General features: G+C 35.6%; 1 protein-coding gene across 1 annotated transcript in view; it reads right to left on the bottom strand.

Annotated features, from left to right (window-relative positions):
- Nucleotides 1–1,139: 1,139 nt before the first annotated feature.
- Nucleotides 1,140–19,623, bottom strand: part of LOC140059468 (reelin-like) — a 30,823-nt gene continuing 12,339 nt past the window's right edge. Inside the window, exons 20-51 of the mRNA XM_072105396.1 lie at nt 19,232–19,387; nt 18,884–19,122; nt 18,273–18,424; nt 17,315–17,516; nt 16,661–16,908; nt 16,234–16,416; nt 15,670–15,949; nt 15,287–15,427; nt 14,817–14,991; nt 14,086–14,362; nt 13,460–13,664; nt 12,473–12,575; nt 11,882–12,108; nt 11,005–11,222; nt 10,658–10,805; nt 10,172–10,430; nt 9,868–10,005; nt 9,539–9,683; nt 8,551–8,719; nt 8,000–8,140; nt 7,404–7,584; nt 6,976–7,169; nt 5,927–6,290; nt 5,603–5,817; nt 5,090–5,285; nt 4,392–4,686; nt 3,858–4,031; nt 3,387–3,607; nt 2,602–2,840; nt 2,330–2,493; nt 1,731–1,944; nt 1,140–1,440 (exon numbers count right to left, since the gene is read on the bottom strand). Coding sequence (XP_071961497.1) covers nt 1,140–1,440; nt 1,731–1,944; nt 2,330–2,493; nt 2,602–2,840; nt 3,387–3,607; nt 3,858–4,031; nt 4,392–4,686; nt 5,090–5,285; nt 5,603–5,817; nt 5,927–6,290; nt 6,976–7,169; nt 7,404–7,584; nt 8,000–8,140; nt 8,551–8,719; nt 9,539–9,683; nt 9,868–10,005; nt 10,172–10,430; nt 10,658–10,805; nt 11,005–11,222; nt 11,882–12,108; nt 12,473–12,575; nt 13,460–13,664; nt 14,086–14,362; nt 14,817–14,991; nt 15,287–15,427; nt 15,670–15,949; nt 16,234–16,416; nt 16,661–16,908; nt 17,315–17,516; nt 18,273–18,424; nt 18,884–19,122; nt 19,232–19,387 — 6,564 coding nt within the window. The remainder of the gene's footprint in view (nt 1,441–1,730; nt 1,945–2,329; nt 2,494–2,601; nt 2,841–3,386; nt 3,608–3,857; nt 4,032–4,391; nt 4,687–5,089; nt 5,286–5,602; nt 5,818–5,926; nt 6,291–6,975; nt 7,170–7,403; nt 7,585–7,999; nt 8,141–8,550; nt 8,720–9,538; nt 9,684–9,867; nt 10,006–10,171; nt 10,431–10,657; nt 10,806–11,004; nt 11,223–11,881; nt 12,109–12,472; nt 12,576–13,459; nt 13,665–14,085; nt 14,363–14,816; nt 14,992–15,286; nt 15,428–15,669; nt 15,950–16,233; nt 16,417–16,660; nt 16,909–17,314; nt 17,517–18,272; nt 18,425–18,883; nt 19,123–19,231; nt 19,388–19,623) is intronic.

The following is a 19,623-nucleotide window of genomic DNA, read 5'->3' as shown; positions in this document are numbered from 1 at the left end:
GGAATTCTTGTTTAATAAAACAATATAAATAGAAATTATATTATTAGTTTATATTTTCAAAAGGCAAATTAGAAAAAACAAAAAACTATTAATTAAAAGATAAAGTTTAGAGATAGAGAGATTTTGGTGGAAGACGTCCATTTGAACTTCACCATTATTATCCTATGTGTCTATCACGCATATCGCATCTATAAATGCATATCGTAGATGTAGGCCTAGTCTAAGAATGTTTAAAAAAACAACTGTAGGTGTTGATCAACATGGGTTGGTAGGCCTTGGTAACTGTAGGTGTTGATCAACATGGGTTGGTAGGCCTTGGTAACTGTAGGTGTTGATCAACATGGGTTGGTAGGCCTTGGTAACTGTAGGTGTTGATCAACATGGGTTGGTAGGCCTTGGTAACTGTAGGTGTTGATCAACATGGGTTGGTAGGCCTTGGTAACTGTAGGTGTTGATCAACATGGGTTGGTAGGCCTTGGTAACTGTAGGTGTTGATCAACATGGGTTGGTAGGCCTTGGTAACTGTAGGTGTTGATCAACATGGGTTGGTTGGCCTTGGTAACTGTAGGTGTTGATCAACATGGGTTGGTAGGCCTTGGTAACTGTAGGTGTTGATCAACATGGGTTGGTAGGCCTTGGTTTGGCCTAATTGAACTTTCTACTAAAATGTTATAATATATTCACTTATATATATATCTAGATGTTTACTCTAGCTAAACTAGCCTACTTTTCAATTACTGTTGCTGTAGTCCTATCTTCATCCATCTTCTTTGATACCCATTTGGCCATGCATACAGGTCTATTTAAAGTGCTTATCATCCTAGGCTATCTACGATACTCGTTACTACGACCGACTTGTTTTATTTTTTTATAACGGAAGGCAATACAAATTCTTTCAATTGAAATCACAATAGGTACATTAATGCTCATGCATCCGTTTATACCCGATACGCTGCCAAAATTAATAAAACAAAAATATTAATTGTCTTCACCAAAAGTTTCTCTAATTACTTTAAAACCTGTAAACAGTAACAATTATTATGATTGAAAATGTTCCATCTGGTTTGAAGATACGATATTTTAAAAATCTATTTTAAAACTAATTTTAGTTTGTCAAAATAGATTTTTAAAATCATTACTCACAACACAAGTTCAACATGGTCTATAGCCCACTGATCATATCCTGCCCCCATATGGAATGGCTGCCACCACCTGAACCTCACGCCATTTGCTTTGGCTTGGATCGGTAGCTCATACTTCACTTTTGTCGCACGGTTATAAGACTGTGGGTGATGTTCCGCAATCACGTTCCAATTTGTGCCATTATCATTCGTGTATTGAAACAGAACTGACTTATTTGTGGTTGCCCCAGACGCCTGATGTATGTTGCATGATGGGGATGGTCGTGCACTTCCAATTTGAATAACAAATATAATTTCCCTAAAATGAAAACATAAAACAAATTCTACTTAATTAATTTAATTAATTTATTCATATTCTCACTTGTTCTTGTTATTTTTTGTAACCATGTTACAAGGGCCAACTGAGACAAGTTTTACTTCTTGGTTGGTCCTCATTGTATGCTTTGTTTAAATTGTAAGGCATTTGATGAAATAAATGTTTGTTGAATTAATTTTAACGAATTTACTGCATTAACACTACAGATACTGGCCCCTGTGCCATTCCCAGATCAGCCAAGTATTGTGAAACCATTCAGTGGAACTTAGTACCTTGTATTTCTGGTGTCATACTCCACAGTAATAGCCTCTCGCAATCCACAGCTACTAAAGTAAAGCGACTTGCCGTGAGCGTGCGGAACAAGTGAACCGCATCCAACACCTAAGCGCCCTCCTCTAACACGACTCCAACGAGACGCTAGAAGACTACCTTCAAAGTTATCAAGGAAATCTTGTTGCAAGATCTTGATTGGGGTACAGGACTCATCTAGAGAGGATTAACGAAGGTAGTAATAATAATTAAATCCATTACTATTGAAAAATACACTGTACATGCAGACAGAGAAAAGAGTGTCTACAATGATTTAATGATGTCTACAATCCCTAAAATCATTTGAATATTATATTTTATACAAGCAGGTGTCTAAGGGCATTTAAACATCTGAATCTAATACAGTCAACTCAATACCAGACACTCCTTGGTTGACATAATATGTCAGAAAGTCTGGTATTCTGAATATGTTTTAATGGTAGAAAATAATTTGGAATTTTGTGCCTTGGGAGACATTCTGATTTTTATTGAGAATGTACTATTTGGTAGGTTTTCTAGACTGCTGTAGCATTGCCTAATTAAAATGTGCAGTCTACAATACCTCCATATCCTTCATCACAAACACAGAATCCTTCAGGTAAGCACGTTCCATGACCATGACACAATGAGGGGCAGGCCTCTCCAATGTAAATGTCATCTAATGACCATCGAGGTGCTCTACGTCTAGAATTTCCAGACAGCTGAATCCATCGAAACTGGGTTGTACTAGAATAAAAGAAAATACAAGTCAAAAAAGTGTGATGTACCCAAATATGGTAGTAATATGCTTAAATATGGTAAAGTAGTTTGATTTGAGTGCAGACCGAACTTTACCTTGAGACCGTTTCTGCAGGTAGTTTTAAAGTGACCATTGTCCACTGTTTGTGGTCATTAGCGGAGTATACGCTGCCTGGATGGTACTGCGATGGTGGACACAGCGGATTGGCTGATCCTGGAAGGCACTGTCGTTCTACAAGCTGCCAATTTGGATGACTGGGGTCAGTGTTGAATAGCAACAAGACAGGATAAGTTGTTTGACATGAATTTGATTGGCTTGAGCAGCCTACTGCAATCTAGAAAGTATTAAGTATAAACTTAAGTATCAGGACCATATGTAAAACAGGTGCAATATCTATACCTGATATGTTTTTATCCTGTATATTTACGTTTTAAAATATATAAACTAAATAAATAAAAAGTATGGAAATATAAATTATTATTCAATTGTATATAAGAATGGTTAAAATGACCAGAAGAACAGCAATGTGGAATGGAACACAAGCAAAACATAGAACCATTTCACAGTTGACCAGACCACTTAACTACCACAAGAGTCCACACTTAACTACCACAAGAGTCCACACTTAACTACCACAAGAGTCCACACTTAACTACCACAAGAGTCCACACTTAACTACCACAAGAGTCCACACTTAACTACCACAAGAGTCCACACTTAACTACCACAAGAGTCCACACTTAACTACCACAAGAGTCCACTCCAAATACTTATTGATGGTATTCTAAACAATATTGAGTGCGGAAGTGGCAATGAAAAAGGTGTGAAAATGTTGGGGTGTGTTGTCACCAAACTTTCTGGAATTGGGCCAAATCAGTACCTTAAACTGAATCATATATTCAGCATCAACAATCAACTGTCTGGTTGTGAGACTAACATGACGATCATCAGCTGATATGTGATCCCATCCAATTGAGTTACCAAAGTTACCACAAACTCCTGCACGTAGCTGTCCATATGGGTAAAAATCCCACTTTGTTTCTTCGATCGTATTATCATTAAAATCCGCAAATAAGTTGATGTTGTTAATTTCAGATCCACCTAAATAAAGTTAAAAGTTAATTTTATTAGGTACTGTGTACAATTTTAACAATAGAAAAAAGAGTAGAGAATTGATCAAAAGAAGGTCAAAGTTTATAAAGCACCTCAACTTAATTATATATTGTCAGTACCCATTTATACACCTGGGTGAAAGAGACAATCTAGAGTAGAAAAACAACACTAGGTTACAGTATATCAATGTAACAGAAAGGCAATTCCATAAACCAAAGAAAAAGATGAAATACTGTACCAATATAAACATCGTCCAATGCCCACTGTGGCTGAGGCGTGGCTGGTGACATTGGTGCCCACCATCTAAACCGTGTTGACCTGGTTCGTGCGCTGACTGGAAGTGGAATGTAATCTTGTCTTGGTACCTGATAATTATTGTAATCCAGCTCATGGAGTAGTTGCCAGGTTATTCCTAAAGTTTAAACAATTTAATAAGCTTAATAAAATTGATTGATTTTGAACATTATTTTTTTTCATATTTGTTATCATGCTATTATGAAATAAAAAAATAAGGGTTGTGGCTTGGTGATTATGATGCTTGGCTACCAATTTAAGGGTTCTGGGTTCAAGCCTGAAATATGGCAGGATTTTTTCTAATGACAAATTACAACTCTACTCCCAAAGACTTGTAATAAGACTTTATGTAAAGCATCTTGTGTATATGTTTGTCTTGTGAACAGGATTACCACCTTTAAGAAGGATAGTGAATGAATTCGCTTATGGTTATCCTTGGCAATTTGCCTGAATAAAACAAAATAAAACAAAAATGTACCTGAATTGATTGAATACTGTAAAATAACACTATCATGACGACTCTGTGGCGTCAGGCAGTGTGGCGTAGAAAACTCGCTACCTATCATCGCGTAATACTTCAAGAAACGTGCGTTACGCAAATCAAGATCTATAGTTTCTGCAAGTCGCAATACTGGCTGGTTGAAGTACAGTGAGCGACCTTCAGACAAAATGCCGCAACTTTTATGCTGGCTAGCGATAGTTCTTCCACCTTGGATGAATGCCCAATTGTCATAGTCAATCTGATGCCTCTGAAACCTGTCTTTCAATATTGTCTAAAATAAAACAGAACTAGAATAATATTATCTATTGTATATTGTTACTTATCAATCAGGATGTAATAGTTTGTGTATGTAATAAAAAGTAAGTACATTTTTCTTTTCTTTCTTTAAAAAAAAAATATTTCGGCAAATCTCCAACCATAACCATAAGCGAATTCATTCAATATCCTTCTTACAGGTGGCAATCCTGTTCACAAGACATCTACACAAGATGCTCAACATAAACAAAGTCTTATTACAAGTTTTTGGGAATGGAGTTGTAAATTGTCATTAGAAAAAATCCTGACATGACATGACTTGAACCAGGACCCTTGGATTGGTAGACGAGCATCACAACCACCAATTCACAACTCCACTCCAAAACTCAACTCCACTTTCAAACAATAAAATGAAATACCTTCAATGTAGAACTACTCTCACAAAAGCTGCCATAAAATCCTGTATCACAGATGCATACTGGGTAATGGCAGGACCCATGACCACTGCACATTGCATAGCAACTAGGCCCAATCCTAACATCATCCAATGCCCACTGTTGGTTGATGGTGTTGTTGGTGAAGAAATGTTGTTGAGCCCATCGTATTCTTGTTGCTCTAAAGGTATATTAACATAGGCACACATGTAAAACTCAAGGTCTACAATATCAAACTAGTAGTGATGTGACATCATCATGTCCATATATAGACATATCACGTTTTTTGTCCCATAAAGTTTGATAGTGTAGACAGTGCTTAACAGCAAGTTCATATACAAATATAACCAGAATGAGAAAAAAACGGTTGCTAATATAAGTACAACGTAGTGTGGCTGGTTTAAGTGAGTTTAAAATATTGAAGGTCACTTCAATGGAGCTACACACTACAATTCAATATAACACATTCAGTTTACTTCATAGTAAGTACTTACTTACCTAGTAATAGCTCGGTCTGGGATTGGTATAACAACTCTTCTCCAGCCTGGGTTTGCATAGTACGTGCTGGAAGGAGTGACTTCACCGTTACACTCTGGGTGAGATGGTAGGCAATTCCTGACTAGGTGTTGCCAAGTGATTCCATAATCAGTAGAATAAAGAAGGTCAATTGGTGTCATGACACTATCCCAGGATGCATCACAACCTACACTTAACTTAAAAAGGAAATTTTTGGAAAATATAATATAAATAAACCTTAATATAAGAAAATTTATAATCAATTAAACTTTTTTATTCATTTTAACAATAAAAAAAAAAAAATACCTTAAATTCTAAAACTGAACCTTTCTGAAGATGGATATCTGTAGTGGTTATTAGTGTATTATGAAGAGGATTCACTCCACCAATCAGTGACCAGCTATTAGGCCTGCCATCAGATATAGGATTGACTAGCCAATCAGCAACGCAATAAGGTGCAAGCATAGTGTTGCCATGGAACAGCCATTGTTTACTGACCACGCCCTCTTCAAAGTTGTCAACATGCGAACTTGGTAACACGTTTGACCCTCCAATGAATATATTATCAATGACCCAGTCAGTCTGCCCGTGACCTTCATGCTTTGGTTGATGCCAACGAATGCGCGTTCCGTTGAACTTGGCTTCAGAAACTAGCGGTATGGATACAAACCTGCAATAACAAAGTTAGTTGAGTTTAATTATATTGTTTGCATTCAAGACTTCCAGATAAGCTCACCTTACTAACATTAAATCCTTGTATGTTATGAAGTAAACTAACCTTAATTTTAAAAAAAATGTATAATATAGTATTATTATTTGTCTAAATATCATGAGTAAATGTACTGTTCCTTCCCTATATTATATATTTTTCTGGCTGTTTTACTTTATCGTTTTGATTTAGCTTTTTGCTTATTTTATTTTTTATCTCCATTGAGATCCAGCCACTAATACCCACAGCATTGTCATTTTATCAGTACTTATTTTATTTTTTATCTCCATTGAGATCCAGCCACTAATACCCACAGCATTGTCATTTTGTCAGTGCTTATTTTATTTTTTATCTCCATTGAGATCCAGCCACTAATACCCACAGCATTGTCATTTTATCAGTACTTATTTTATTTTTTATCTCCATTGAGATCCAGGCACTGATATCCACAGCATTGTCATTTTATCAGTGCTTATTTTATTTTTTATCTCCATTGAGATCCAGGCACTAATACCCATAGATCCTAACCAAAAAAAGGGAAAAATGTTAGAAATGCTATTATTTTAGTTATGCACTAATATGCATTTTTTTCTTCTTCTTGGTCGAATAAATTACGAAACAAAACGACTTGCAGACAACAACTTACGTAGGATATTTATACTGATCATAGAGGAGCTCCATCAAAGGGTTCCACCCGATTCCTCCATTTGTAGAGTACTCCACGAGCACTCCTTGATCACGGATGCTTGGCCGAGATAAACAACCATATTTGAAGTAAAACTGAACATGTTCCGCTTGTACGAGGTCAAGGTCATTGGTCACCAATTGCCGAATGCAGGCCTTTAATAAGATACAGATAAATGAATGTATAAACAGTAGATAAATAAGTTAACAGTTGACCTCTGACCCTTTCACTAAATAAGTTTTCAGAATTCAAATTTTACAAAGATTACAACAGAATTTCTTTTTAAGAGACGATACATCCTAAAACAGAATTTTCTTATAGTTTGAATTGTTTTTCAAATAGTTGACTGTACATCATGAAATGTTAAACCAAACAAAACAATGACTCACTTTAACAAAATGAAGAGATTGTCCAGAGGCCACAGGTCCACACTCATTGTCCACTTGAGCACCATTTATTTTCAACCAATTAGTTTTCAGATATGTTTCGTCGGAGAAGGTTTCCCTAAGTTGAGTGGGGAGAGCAGACTTGGGTGCATTACACTGTTTGCCCTTCCAACCATCATCACAACTGAAAGAAAACATTTTTGTATGAATACAATGCCTGTGCATTTGTAGACAAACTGAATTCATTTATGTATGACTATGTATAAATTATGAAACAATCAAAAACTCTCTTGTACAACATAATTAAGAAAACACATTCCATTTATCAAGATTCTACTCATCCCATGCATAATGTATTTAAGGTGTTATGTAGCGGTAGACGTTACCGGTCAATCCTTTCTCGCACAAATAGGTTTCGTAACAGCTTTTATCCAACTGCCATTGAATGCTTGTCAGTATGAGAGTGATGTGACACTTTTTGTTTGTTTTTCTTTTTACTGTTTTTGTATATCTCAGAGCAAACATAATTTATATGTACTGTATATTAAAATAACAATAAATGGAAATAATTTTGCACTGAATGAATAAATTATACTCACATGCAGCTAGCAATATTACAGGTTCCATGTCCGGAGCACATATTTGGGCAATCAGGTCCTATGTACACATACCCTAACGCCCATGATTCACCTGTGGAAAATCCACCTGGTTGCAGCCATCGGAAGCGGGTTGACTTAGACCTGTTTAATGACAAATAAAACTTTAAACATCAAGTACTTTGATGACATGATATGACACTTGCTTATATGCGTGTGGCGCAGTGTGTTGGAGGTTAGATTATTGATTGTGAGATCGCAAGTTAAAATCCAAAAGCTTGTTACTTTGCTTGTATCCTTTGGCAAGATACTTTACTTACGTTTGCCTCTCTCTACCCAGTTGTATAAGTGGGTACCTGGTATAGGTCAAAACACAACTGCGCAACATTATGGGAGTATGTTTCCAGACGTGTTTGATCCAAAAATTTACTGGGGTAATAATGTGAAGTGTTAAAAGACTTTGTGCAATAAGTGCCAAATAAGATTGACGTATTATTAATAATATTATTATTATGCTATAACTTTAGATATTTACAACATGTAAGAGAACTTGCCTTGAATGAGCAGGTAGGTGAATAACTATTCTATTCCACCCATAATATTCATCAGCTGTGTATATTGTACCCTGTTGATATTTCACGCAATCCACTTGATTTGACATGCATTCCTTCTGAAGCAGGTTCCATGTCTTACCCATATCAATTGAAAACTCAAGATTGATGGCTGCAAAGTAAATTCAGAAAAACACAATTCCATTAAAAAAAACAAGAAAACGAAAATCACACTTTTTAATTTCTCTTTGCTCAGATTTGGCGATATGGTTTTGAAATTCTGTTAACATCGTATCGAATCGTGTTTGCAAAGTAGCCAGTTTTGTTTCGGTTTCACGCAAATCTTTGCGTGCCTGCTCCAGTTGGCTTACGAGTTGTTGAATGCCAATGTTAGATGAGGGTAGATTATTACCTCTCGTCGATGGATACTTGTCCAATATAGAATGATAACTAATCAAACCCTTCAAACGAATTTCACTAAAATGTAACCAATATTTTCTAAAATGTGACAAAAATAATGATGTCATATCACTACCATATTTGGGCACATCACACTGTTTTTGTCAAACTAGTTTGATAGTGTAAACAGAGCTTTACACTCATTTTGCTACAGTGTCATCACCACATTTTGCACACATTAGCTGTGGAACCAGTCACCTACTTATAGCCAATCAGCCTTATTGGAATAGTACACAAGCATTATTTTGTATTAATAATTATTAACAAAATGACTGCTGCCATTGAATACATTCTGCTTCTACCCTTGTCTAACTAGCTTGATAGTGTAGACAGAGCTTTACACTCAAGAGTTGTGACATCACCACATTTTGCATACAGTAGCTGTAGAAACAGTTACCTACTCGCCAATAAGCCTTATTAGCATTATTGCTGTAGAAACAGTCACCTACTTATAGCCAATCAGCCTTATTAGCATCATTTTGTATTATATATTAACATTGGATACTTGCTACTTCTAACTATGGGTACTTACAATAGCAATGTTGGGTCTCATCACACCCCATAGCAAGTTCAAACTGCAGATATGTCAACTCATTAACTAAAACATCTGATGTGATGGTGTAGCGTTTCAAAGTGTTGTCTGCAAAGCTAAGTACACGTCTCTCTGAACCACACACCTGCAAATTGCACAAATAACATTTTAATTTTATATTTTCTGACAAAAGCCTAAAGCTCTGTCTACAATTAGTTTCACAAAAAAAGTGTGATGTGCTCAAATCATAATTTTCTGTCACATAAAGTTTGATAGTGTGGACAGAGCTTTAATCATTCAGAAGGAAAGCACTGTAATGCTGTACTTGCATATTCCCTGGAACTCCCAGGTGAAATCATCCAATTAGGATCCGTTTCAACAGGTAGTCCATTATCATCGTTTTGTACGCCATATTGGAAGTCCTCTGTCAGGGATCTCTTGCCATGGATATGACCACCAATATAGATCTAAACAAAAGAACAAAAAAAACTAAACTCGTAAAAATCAGGCAAAAAACACAATAATTCATCATCATCTTCATATACTGTGCAGACGAACCTCATTTGAATATAGTACAGTACTTAATGTCAGGTCAGTTGGTTGACCTGATTTTCTGTTGCCAAGGAAACTAACCTGATCAATGGCCCAATCCTGCCGGAATGTTCCATTAGTCGATGGCTGCCACCACCTGATACGAGAGGCATTACGCTTTGCCTTATGTGGCAGCTCCAACGCCATGTACATCACAGAGTTGTTCTTTTTGTTGAACCGCAACTCCTCAATGAGAATCCAAGATAAGCCGCCATCAGTCGAGTATTGTAACAATACAGGATGGTCTGCCTTACCTTTAGTGGTTAGCTGGCAGCCAAGTTTGATGTAGAATTGTACAACACTGATATAAAAAGTAATTCAAAGAAATATATGTCACCTTAGAAAATACCTTAAGCTCTGTCTACACTATCAACAAATTTGATTTTCCCATATATGGACATGATGATATCATATCACTACTATATTTTGCCACATCACACTCTTTTGTCACATAAAGTTTGATAGTGTAGACAGAACTTTATAATTGTGTATAGTATAGCAAAGATGATGATCGTTTAGAATACTTACGTAGCAGTAGTTAGGTCCATGTCAGTCGTCACGAGGATTCGACGGCCATTATTTGGAAAATGCATACTTTTGCCCGTTATCAGGATTCCACACTTTTCTGTCCTTTCTCCGCTACTCCATTGTATAAACTTTTGTTTTGATAATGGACCTAGTAAGTCAGAGAAAAAAACTTATTTGAAATACATGTTTTGTTATGTATTGCACTAATAGGTGACAGGTAAACAAGTTTTTCTCTTACAGTTATCCACATCAACCTTTTATGTACAATATTTGAAATGGTAAATAAATTGAAACTGAAATATCAAACGAAATTTACAAAAAATGTATTTAAAATTTTATTTCAATACCTTCAAATGATTCTGTTAAGAAGACTGGGTTTTTTCTGGTAAGTTGGCATTGTTTGCCAGAATACCCCTCATCGCACAAACAAGTCACGTCATCCAAACAGAAACCATGTCCACTACAAGGACACATGTGACCTATGTACACTGTGTCCAGTCCCCAGGGCTTTGGACTCGCTGCACCTCTGCTGTAGAAGCCTTGCACCCACCTGAACCGTACAGACCTTACAGATTTTAGGTAAAAACAAATTTAAACAATTTATTAATACTTAAAGAAAGGACAACTGATCTTAGTACATACATATTTGCCTATTAAAGATTTTTTTGGCATGAAATTGCAGAAGCATTTTTTCCAATTTTATGGGAAAAGGAAAAACAGTGAGCTTTCTTAAGCGTAACAATTATTGTCGAAATAAATGTGAATATGAATGGGCTAGATGTGATATTCCAACATTAAGTAACAAAACATAGTACCTACATACATATATAAGTTTGTATAGTGAAAACTGTATAAAGAATACATTGTATTACACTGTCTACACTATCAAACTAGTGTGATGTGCCCAAATATTTAGTCATCAATTACAGTACATCATAATTACAGTACAACTGAGAACAGGGATCCTGCATAAAAAAGCTATAGCTTCGTTTTTTTGTATGGTAGTGATGTGCCCAAATATGGTAGTGATATGCCCAAATATGAATATGATATCACCATGTCTATATGTTATGAGCAAATCACATTTGTTTTGTCACATAAAATGTTATAGCGTAGACAGAGCTTTACACTCTATTGTAAACTGAAGTTAAAATATTTAAATGTACATTATTATAACTATTATTAACTAATATTTCCAATAATATGACAAACTTGATAGCTTACCCACAGATATGAAGACCTAACAGGCGAATACTTATTCTTTGCCAGTCAGGTGATTCACCGCTGTAGTAAATACTGGGCATGTGTAGATTACGAGAACAGGCAGCGGATGTGAAGTTTGTTACGTAACAATTTGGACGAACTAAATCCCAATTTGTACCGTGATCACGACTGTACTCGAGGCGAACAGGATCATCTTCCGAGGAGTCTGACGTGCATCCTATGTTAATCTACAAAAATACAAGAAAACAAATTTGTGTATTTGTTTTTCAACACACATTCAACAAAGTTATCTGTTATAAATAATTTTTATAAAAAGTTACAATATTCTTTAAAATCCATTATTTATACATCACAACAAATTTGATAAAATTAGCAACAAAACAAACAAATAAACATCAGAACTTTCAAAAACAATTAATTATGTCTTCTAAATAAGGTAGAGTTATAATATTAAAAGCAATTTGTCATTGTTATTAAATAATCAAAATAAACAGCTTTCTCTCTAACATTGCTATACAAATCATAACTTACATACACACATTCAGATTCATCAACATAAATGACATTTGACCTGACATTTGACCTACTTACTTCAAATTGTATCAATGAGAAATCATTCACATGTACATCTGTAGTCATGGCATAACGCTCACCTTCACTGCGATGGAACACCAAAGCTTTTCTGTCTGAAAATCTGAAATAACAATCAAACATACATATTCATCAACAGACATGACATTTGACCTCTAACTAGGACTCAACTATGCATATTCTGTTGGTTGGCATCTCAATCTAGAATCAATAACATCCTTTTAGGTTGTGTAAATCTTGGTTTAATACCTAGAAGAGGTTCCTTCTTTGATATTCGTATCATAAACACAAGGAATTCATTACCTTATCACATTGTTTCAAGCCCAATACTCAACACTTTTAAACTGACATGACTTACACATACAAACTATGAAAGGAGGCAGCCTATACGAGTAATACTCTTTGCCTTCTTATTTCACTTTAGGTAAGCATCACTTTAGGTAAGCAACACTTAAGGTAAGCATCACTTAAGGTAAGCATCACTTAAGGTAAGCATCACTTAAGGTAAGCATCACTTAAGGTAAGCATCACTTAAGGTAAGCAACACTTAAGGTAAACATGACTTAAGGTAAGCATGACTTAAGGTAAGCATGACTTAAGGTAAGCATGACTTACGGTAAGCATGACTTAAGGTAAGCATCACTTAAGGTAAGCCTCACTTAAGGTAAGCATCACTTAAGGTAAGCAACACTTAAGGTAAACATGACTTAAGGTAAGCTTGACTTAAGGTAAGCATGACTTAAGGTAAGCATGACTTACGGTAAGCATGACTTAAGGTAAGCATTACTTAAGGTAAGCATGACCTAAGGTAAGCATGACTTAAAGTAAGCATCACTTAAGGTAAGCATCACTTAAGATAATCACGTATGTACCAATGTACCATGCCTACGCAAAATAAATCAAACGATGTAACCGGTTCCTAGCATCTAGGTTTTCACAAATCGAATGCTCACTATTATAAATGAAACACAACTTTAAACGACTTACGATTGTGCATTAGCAGCACTAGAGGACGCATCTGTTTTATCATTGTTTGACGAGCAATAAGGCAGAGAGAATGAACCTCCCGGATGAAACAACCAGTTGGAACTAACATGCTCAGATTGTTGAAAGTCATCACTAAGTACAACTGGTGCTTGGAGGTTGCCACCTACAACCACGTCATCAAGCGCCCACATCTGTTTGTTGGCACCTACAAGACATTGACTTACATATGTAATATATAACATATATCTCTGGGTCCTTGAGTCTAATCCCACCCCCTGGATATAGTCCCAGTATTGGTCTGGATGTAGGTCTGTTTCTAGCCAGTTCAGATGAGTTTTTACAAGAAATGCTTACCATCACATTTTTCCTGAACCAGGGTTTCCCTGGCTATAGTCCCGACCCCCAAAGTCGGCCCAAATTCATGTTCTAGGTGGGTGGGATTTATAACGTAAATTTTCAGCGTATATCTAATTTGTTTCTTGTCGGGACCAAGCTTAAGAAAGAATCCTTCATCCGGATGCGAGTTAGAGGAAAGGATTTGTACACAAGAATTGGTAAGAAAGGAAGTTAACCTCATTACATCATAGGGGGATTTCCCATAACAAATTCTAGCTTGTATTTCTTACCATTATGATTTGGTTGCCAGAATCTGAATCGTGTCCCATTATGCAACGCATCTGCAGGCAGTTGAAAGTTATAAAATTTCGGCCCCTCTGGTGTTCTGGAATAAATTTCTTTGATGGTTTTCCAATCGACACCACCGTTATTAGAATACTGGACGAGAACACTGTGACTACCAAGTGCATCTTTGACATCATCTACACAACCAAACCTCATAGTAAACTGAATGTACTCCATCATCCAGGCATTTAAGTCTGTTGTTGTAAGCATTCTTAAACCATCCTATAACAGAAAATACAGAATACAGATATAGAATACTTCATGCAAGTTAATATCAAACAAATCTTTATTATTTCTTATAATTTAATGTTTTTAATTGCTTAATTTGAGTTTTCTTTTCGATAACATAATTGGTAATGTTGTGTACATATAATCGTACGTTATGTTTTTTAAGTTTTATGGAATAAAAATGTATTTGGTTTAGACAAACATGTGATGCTGTACTTTACTGAACAAATAGCTAATTCTTGGTACTGTATATATAATTTGCCAAGTATATAGTCATATTTGGTGACACAGTGTCACATATTATGCCTGTATCATAGGCCATAGGTCCAACCTAACCTTAGCATAGTACAGGCATCACATGTGATACATATGTGAGACTGTATTACAGAATTTGCCTATGATACTGGAGATGTGGAGATACAGTAGAGAATTGTTTGATTAAACTCACCTTGTTAAAGACAGCAGCGTTACCAGAAACCAAAAGCCCACATGTATTGTTGATTTCAAATCCATGCTGCTCTGTCCAATTTGAGGGCTGCAACTCTTTATCAAAATTATCTTTTAACACTTTTTCTAAACTTTTAACTGGTAAACACCCCTTACCGCCATAACCAGTATCACACCTATCAGAAACACAACTATATTAAAAAAAATCTCATGTGCATCCAACCGTCACAAACACGCCAATTACAGGATGAATAAACTATTTTATAAACTAAGTCTCATTTGAGGCTTAGGGAGTGGAGTAGAAGGAGTCGTATGTTACAACTTGGTCAGGATTGAACCATAGGATTGGAAGTAAGTTAACCACCAAGCTACAGCTCAACTATGCTATTAACAACATACTGCTACATTATCTGTATTATTTCAAATCTGAAAGAAAAATTCTTTGGAAACATTTGACATTTTTTTTCTCACTCGCATTTTCCATTATCACACTTGCCGTGACCAGAGCAAACCCATGGGCAACCATTGCCAAGGTAAACATTATCCAATGCCCAGTTATCTCTGTTTGATCGAAACTGAGGTTGAGACCAGCGAAATCGTGTGGCTGGAGATCTTGAAAAAAAAAACATTAGAAAGATAATTTTTATGGTAGGTTATATTAGAAAGATCTTTTAAAAAAATTATACATACGTATCTAAATGTAAAAATAGTAACCAAACTCTCTGAAAACCACCAAAGAACAAAGAAGAAATTTCTTAAGGTACAAAATTTGTTTTAACTATTCAACTTCATTCAGTGTGTTTGATTTTAAGAGAGTCAACTTTTAAGTTGATTTAAAAATCATAATATCTTACAAGGCAGTTTTTGGGAGTTCAATGGTAACTCGTTTCCAGTTCTTGTAAAGCTGAGCAGTGTAGACACTCGCAGACTTGTACTGACCACACCCCATATCAGGAGGTAAACACTCCTGCGTTACCAGACTCCATGTCCTCCCCATGTTTACCGAGAACTCTAAGCGAACATCATTATCATTTGGCAGAGTAAGCTGCTCGTTACATCCCATCAAAAGGTCAAACTGCAAGAAGGTGGATTCCTTGACCTCAAAGTCCCATGTCTCAGCATACCTTGGAACAGCTAATACAAGTTAACAAAATGTATTATTATTATTATCAATATAAAAAACGTAGGTATCGTGTGTGTCATACAGACAGAACAAATGCAGATACAATTTAAAGTTGGGAGATTTTAGAGTAAACTGCCATTTCAATGAATCAATTCCTTTATATATCCTCTTCAAATTGATATTACATATTGTATTAAAATTGTTATTATGTTCTATTGCTTAAATATATGCACCAAAAATGAAAAGACGACAAATCATTAAAACACGATGAAAGGTAAAACAAATAAAATCTCACCTTTTTCTCCTAGGAATATTTGTGCTAAGCCATCAGAGTGACATGCAACCTGGCTGAGGCCTCCCATAATCATGTACCACTTATCTGTCTTGGGGTTCAAATCATCCTGGAAGCCGGATATTTTGGTATCATTAGCACCAATTAACACATTGTCAAGCGCCCATTGCGCTCTCTTACTGTGACCTAAGTAAATAAGCAAGAACCATTATTGTTTAATAAATGTTTGCATGGTGAAATCAATTTTTTGATAGAAAGTTTAGCACCACGTGTAAACAGTTCTGTTGAACAGTTTAAACAGTTCTTTTCAGACCTATATACATGTGGTGTACTGCAAACTTTATATCAACAAGAATTATTACCAACAACGAAAGTTATATATATTTGCAAGAGTAACAATAAAATGTAACGAACTGATTAAACTACATACCTCCAAGAGTGGATGTAGGCTGCCACCATCTGAACTTAGTGTCCTCTGTCTTAGCAGTCTGCGGCAGTTCAATGGTGACCTGTTGGGGGTCATCCTTTAACATGAATGGGTTCAACTCTCGTAATGTGTTCCAATGTATACCATTGTCATTTGTGTACTGTACAATTACAGATTCATCTATAGACGTTGGTTCGTTGCATTTAAAACCTACGTCTGCGTTTCCAATTCGTATGTAAAACTGCAGAATCCTAAAAGTCATGGAAAGACCGGTTTAACACAACAAACACACAAGATAATTTGACTGACTAGACTGTGGACTAGTACATTTTTTTTTCATTTATTTGCTTCCATTTTCTTTTTTTTAATGTTCTGTGTTTTGTCCAACATGAAGGGTACTTATTGCAATATTTACTTATTTATTGCAATTGGTAAGCCTTTCACATTGATGTTTTTTTGTCCAACTACATCAGGGCCAGCTTCAATAAAAGTCTATGCATTCCAACCTATATATATTACTGACTACTTTTTGTAATTATGTGCAATGTCTGTGGTAGGCCTAAGTCACCCTAAAAAAACAAACAAATATTGTGTACACTTAAAGTAGCATTAATGGCTACCAAATGTCCCTATGTTCCTGTTCAATAATGTACTTACTTTATAGTTGTAGTGTTCACACTAGCAGTGACCGCTTCTCTTGGCCCGTGTGATCCAAAATAAAGTGAATTTCCCATTTTTATTTGTCCACAATTTTGATTTAATTCAGTTCCGACGGTCTTATCCCAGAAATTATGATTGTGTGTGTCAAACGGATCATTTAGACCAGGAAGGATACTCGTATATGGATTACAACTTTCTCCTAAGAGCATACAAAGCAAACGAAGAAATGTATAAAGCTCTGTCTACACTATCAAACCTTATGTGACAAAAAAATGTGTCCAAATATGGTAGTGATGTGCCCAAATATGGTAGTGATGTGCCCAAATATGGTAGTGATGTGCCCAAATATGGTAGTTATGTGCCCAAATATGGTAGTGATATGCCCAAATATGGTAGTGATATGCTTAGGAAAAAAAGAAATTATTAACTGCAAATTGTTGTATTTCATTGCTTTAATAGACAGTGACTGCTTTCCTTTTTATTCTTTTTTCCCCATTTTTTATTTATGTATTTATTTGTTGACTATCTATATATATTTATATATTTATTTTTTATATATACTTTTGAATCCTTTTTTTCTGGTGGAACTAGCCTTAAAGCCCCTGGGCTTATTTAAGTTTCTCCAGCATAAGTGAATTCTACCTTTTTTTAAAAAAAACTCTCATTTTTGTGTTATTACATAATGATGTATTTTATGAAAATAATATTGAATTTAAATGTAATTGCTGCTATTGTTTTAATTTATTTACTTTTGTGTTTTCAGTATCACAGCATAAACATCACAGGAACACTGATGTACATGTTACACAGCAAAGAAAAGGTACAAACATATCCCAAAGAAAAAACACAAAATAAAAAGGAAAAGGAGGAGAAAGAGAAATAAATGGTATTTAAGACAATTCATGAAAATGGCATTGTTTTTGAAGACCATTTGATTAATGAACAGATTACTAACCTGAGTAGCCTATGTCACACACACAACCTTGTTCAGTGCATACACCATGCCCCTTGCAATTCTGAGGGCAAGGAGTTCCAATGTACACTTCTCTAAGAGCAAATGCTGGAGCATTTCTATCAAAATCTTGGTGCCATCGGAACTGGGTTTTCCTAATACAAATGACAATTATGTGAACTTAAATCTGAACAATGATAACGGAAACAAATGTTGAAAATAACATAAGCTTTGTTGCCCTTAGCGACGCAACGTAACCTACTTAACATAACAAAATAGCCTTCCAATAATTGTTTGCCTACATACATATTTCTATTGTTTTCAAAAGAATCAGTTTCATTTAAGTCCGCATCCTCATTTGAGTCCGCATCCTCATTCAAGTTCGCATCCTCATTCAAGTCCGCATCCTCATTCAAGTCCGCATCCTCATTCAAGTCCGCATCCTCATTCAAGTCCGCATCCTCATTCAAGTCCACATCCTCATTCAAGTCCGCATCCTCATTCAAGTTCACATCCTCATTCAAGTCCGCATCCTCATGTCCTTTTCATGTGCAGTATCCAGTGGTCAGTAATATCTACATTTTATTTATTTGCATAAAAATTAAAAAACATACCTTCCAACCACATTCTCTGGAAGTTCAATGACAATCAGATGCCACATGCTGAATTGACCCATGTGATAAATACTGCCCTCTTGGGTGCCCTTTGATGCAACTTTTCCACACAAACCATCTCCTTGGTCAGACGGTTTACATACAGGTGTAACTAGTTCCCATTTCATGCCATTGTCGTGTGAATATTGCAAATATACAGGTGCTATATATGCAAATTTTGACAGGCATCCAACGACAATCTATAAAGACAACAATGTAGATAATTTACGTAATTTAAATCAGTAATTTATTCAGTATTTGGGACAATAAATCTTATCATGTGAAATTACAGAAGACAAAGTAACTTACTCTAAACTGAATAACATCACCAGTGCCAATATCCACGGCTGTTGTAACAGCTGATCTGTCCCCCTCTGTTCCTCTGAACACCAAAGCTGGTACATTTTCTGAGCAATAATCTGTCTCCACCTCACCATTACTTATACTCATCATGGCTTGATCATTCTAGTGCAAAGATAAATATCAATAAATAATCATCATAACCATGTTTCTTTAATAAAGGTGTAACCTGCCTGCTTGGCTATAGTCTTAAACATATATTGCCTCTTATTTATTTCACAGCAAAGTGTCTCCTTATTAGGTTTTCCTTGAATAATGATGTTTCAATGGAGGGGTTCTAGTGCAGGTATACCTAATAAAGAGGACAAAAGATAAGGAAATTAGAATGCTATATCGAGTGA

Source organism: Antedon mediterranea, chromosome 9, assembly GCF_964355755.1.
Source record: "Antedon mediterranea chromosome 9, ecAntMedi1.1, whole genome shotgun sequence".
Taxonomy (NCBI): Eukaryota; Metazoa; Echinodermata; class Crinoidea; order Comatulida; family Antedonidae; genus Antedon; species Antedon mediterranea.
The sequence above is the reverse complement of the archived record's forward strand: the minus strand, read 5'-3'. Positions and strand labels throughout refer to the sequence as shown.